General features: G+C 46.1%; 1 protein-coding gene across 1 annotated transcript in view; it reads left to right on the top strand.

The window, feature by feature from the left end:
• Positions 1–203: 203 nt before the first annotated feature.
• Positions 204–2,848, top strand: part of runx1 (RUNX family transcription factor 1) — a gene marked incomplete at both ends in the record, with an annotated part of 43,420 nt that continues 40,775 nt past the window's right edge. The window contains one exon of the mRNA XM_080494119.1: positions 204–231. Coding sequence (XP_080350245.1) covers positions 204–231 — 28 coding nt within the window. The remainder of the gene's footprint in view (positions 232–2,848) is intronic.

Raw genomic sequence — 2,848 nt, 5'->3', positions numbered from 1 at the left:
ACGCACAGTTCAGCGGGGACGCTTTTTACGCAGAGACAGTTTTTACGCACGGACAGTTTTTACGCACAGATTTTACGCACAGACAGAGGGACACCGTGAAATGTGGTGCTGAGCGGAGAAAGACGGAAGTGAAGAGGTTCAGACGGAATCCGGAAGGTTGCAGTGGAGAGTTCCGACCGTGTGGAAGCACCGGGACCGCCACAATGGTGTTTCTGTGGGACGCCAAATACGGTACTTTCTCTTCTTCCTCTGAACCGACAGCGTCACGGGCTGTGGACACAAGGTCTTTTCACATCTGTCCATCTGCTGCACGTCCGCTTCTTTACTTCCTCTTCTTTAATTCAGCTCTTATTAAAATGTTCAATACGCACTGAGATTCCCTCTCCGTCCAGCGCTGCTGCTGGACGGAGAGGGAATCTCAATACGCACTGAGATTCCCTCTCCGTCCAGCGCTGCTGCTGCTGCTTTTTTCATTTCATCCAAATTATTATGAGCACACACACACACACACACACACACACACACACACACACACACACACACACACACACACACACACACACACACACACACACACACACTCACACTGTCAGCTCAGGTTTTGAGATATTACTGAGAATGTAAAAATGATGACTCATTAAATTCTGTCAGTAAAAAGTAACAATAAGATGAATGCAGGAGTGACAAAAGGAAAAGTTCAGCAGACATTCAGAATGTCAAGAAGAATTATTCTACTAATCTGACAATACTACACAGAAAGTGGCGCTCAGTCCTTTATCAGCCACAACAGCTCTACACAGTATACTGTGCAGTGAAATACTTTGAATACATGTTCCCAAACAGGTTTTTCTAGGATAGAAAAATCTAAATGTTAAAAACATGAAGGAAAGTAGCGCACTATATGACAGTATTAAAAACATTTAAGAAAATCATGGCACGCAAAAGATAAAGGATGAATATAGGTAGGTCAGTGTCAGTAGTACAAGTACAAATGTACTTGTACGGGAAGCTCTGGTTCATAATCTTCAAATGATGAATTCAGTCGTTAAAGATTTCATTTCATCTAATTCAAATGTTTTCCTCAGTAGAAGTCAAACTCCAGCAGTGTGATTAGAATTTCAACGTTCCACTGGTTTTAACTAACATTGTTTAAGTGTTGTGTGCCTCTATTGTCCCGTACGCTCAGGTTCTAGTTTATTTTTATTTTCAACATTAATCATTTGTATTTATTTCTATATTTTTGATATGAAATGATTTGTCCTGACTGAGTGTGTGAGCACGCAGCAGATATTAGATTCATTGACTGATGTTACACACCTGTTTTAAAGCTCATACTTTCATTCTTTTATTTTGAAGAGTTTATTAAAGATTGTTTGAATGTTCCAGTCACAGAGGAAATAGTGTGAAGCTGGAGGAGTCCAACACAATGGGGGGGGATACACAACACAATGAGGGGGGGTACACAACACAATGAGGGGGGATACACAATGAGGGGGGATACACAACTCAATGAGGGGGGATACACAACACAACGAGGAGGGGTACACAACACAATGAGGAGGGATACACAACACAATGAGGAGGGATACACAACATAATGAGGAGGGATACACAACACAATGAGGAGGGGTACACAACACAATGAGGGGGGATACACAACATAATGAGGAGGGATACACAACACAATGAGGGGGGATACACAACATAATGAGGAGGGATACACAACACAATGAGGGGGGATACACAACATAATGAGGAGGGATACACAACACAATGAGGAGGGGTACACAACACAATGAGGAGGGATACACAACACAATGAGGAGGGATACACAACACAATGAGATAATGAAAGCTGAGAGTCACCTTCGATTCAGCCGTTCACGTTCAGCACATAGATAGGTAGGGAGGTAGGGAGGCAGGTTGGTAGATAGATAGGGAGGTAGCTAGGGAGGTAGGTAGGTAGGGAGGTAGGTAGGGAGGTAGGTAGGTAGATAGATAGATAGATAGATAGATAGATAGATAGGGAGGGAGGTAGGGAGGTAGGTAGGGAGGTAGGTAGGGAGGTAGGGAGGCAGGTTGGTAGATAGATAGGGAGGTTGCTAGGGAGGTAGGTAGGTAGGGAGGTAGGTAGGGAGGTAGGTAGGTAGGGAGGTAGGGAGGCAGGTTGGTAGATAGATAGGGAGGTAGCTAGGGAGGTAGCTAGGGAGGTAGGTAGGTAGGGAGGTAGGTAGGTAGATAGATAGATAGATAGATAGGGAGGGAGGTAGGGAGGTAGGGAGGTAGGTAGGGAGGTAGGTAGGGAGGTAGGTAGGGAGGTAGGGAGGCAGGTTGGTAGATAGATAGGGAGGTAGCTAGGGAGGTAGGTAGGTAGGGAGGTAGGTAGGGAGGTAGGTAGGGAGATAGATAGATAGATAGGGAGGTAGGTAGGGAGGTAGGTAGGGAGGTAGGGAGGCAGGTTGGTAGATAGATAGGGAGGTAGCTAGGGAGGTAGGTAGGTAGGGAGGTAGGTAGGGAGGTAGGTAGGTAGGGAGGTAGGGAGGCAGGTTGGTAGATAGATAGGGAGGTAGCTAGGGAGGTAGGTAGGTAGGGAGGTAGGTAGGGAGGGAGGTAGGGAGGCAGGTTGGTAGATAGATAGGGAGGGAGGTAGGGAGGTAGGTAGCTAGGGAGGTAGGTAGGGAGGTAGGTAGATAGGGAGGTAGGGAGGCAGGTTGGTAGATAGATAGGGAGGTAGGGAGGTAGGTAGGGAGGTAGGGAGGGAGGGAGGGAGGGAGGGAGGGAGGTTGGTAGACAGATAGATAGATATTAGATAGATATTAGGCCCTGGAAGATTCCATTACATCTTCACC

Source organism: Lipophrys pholis (assembly GCF_963383615.2).
Source record: "Lipophrys pholis genome assembly, contig: SCAFFOLD_44, whole genome shotgun sequence".
NCBI classification, from domain to species: Eukaryota; Metazoa; Chordata; class Actinopteri; order Blenniiformes; family Blenniidae; genus Lipophrys; species Lipophrys pholis.
Note: the sequence above shows the minus strand (reverse complement) of the source record. Positions and strands in the feature narration are given on the sequence as shown.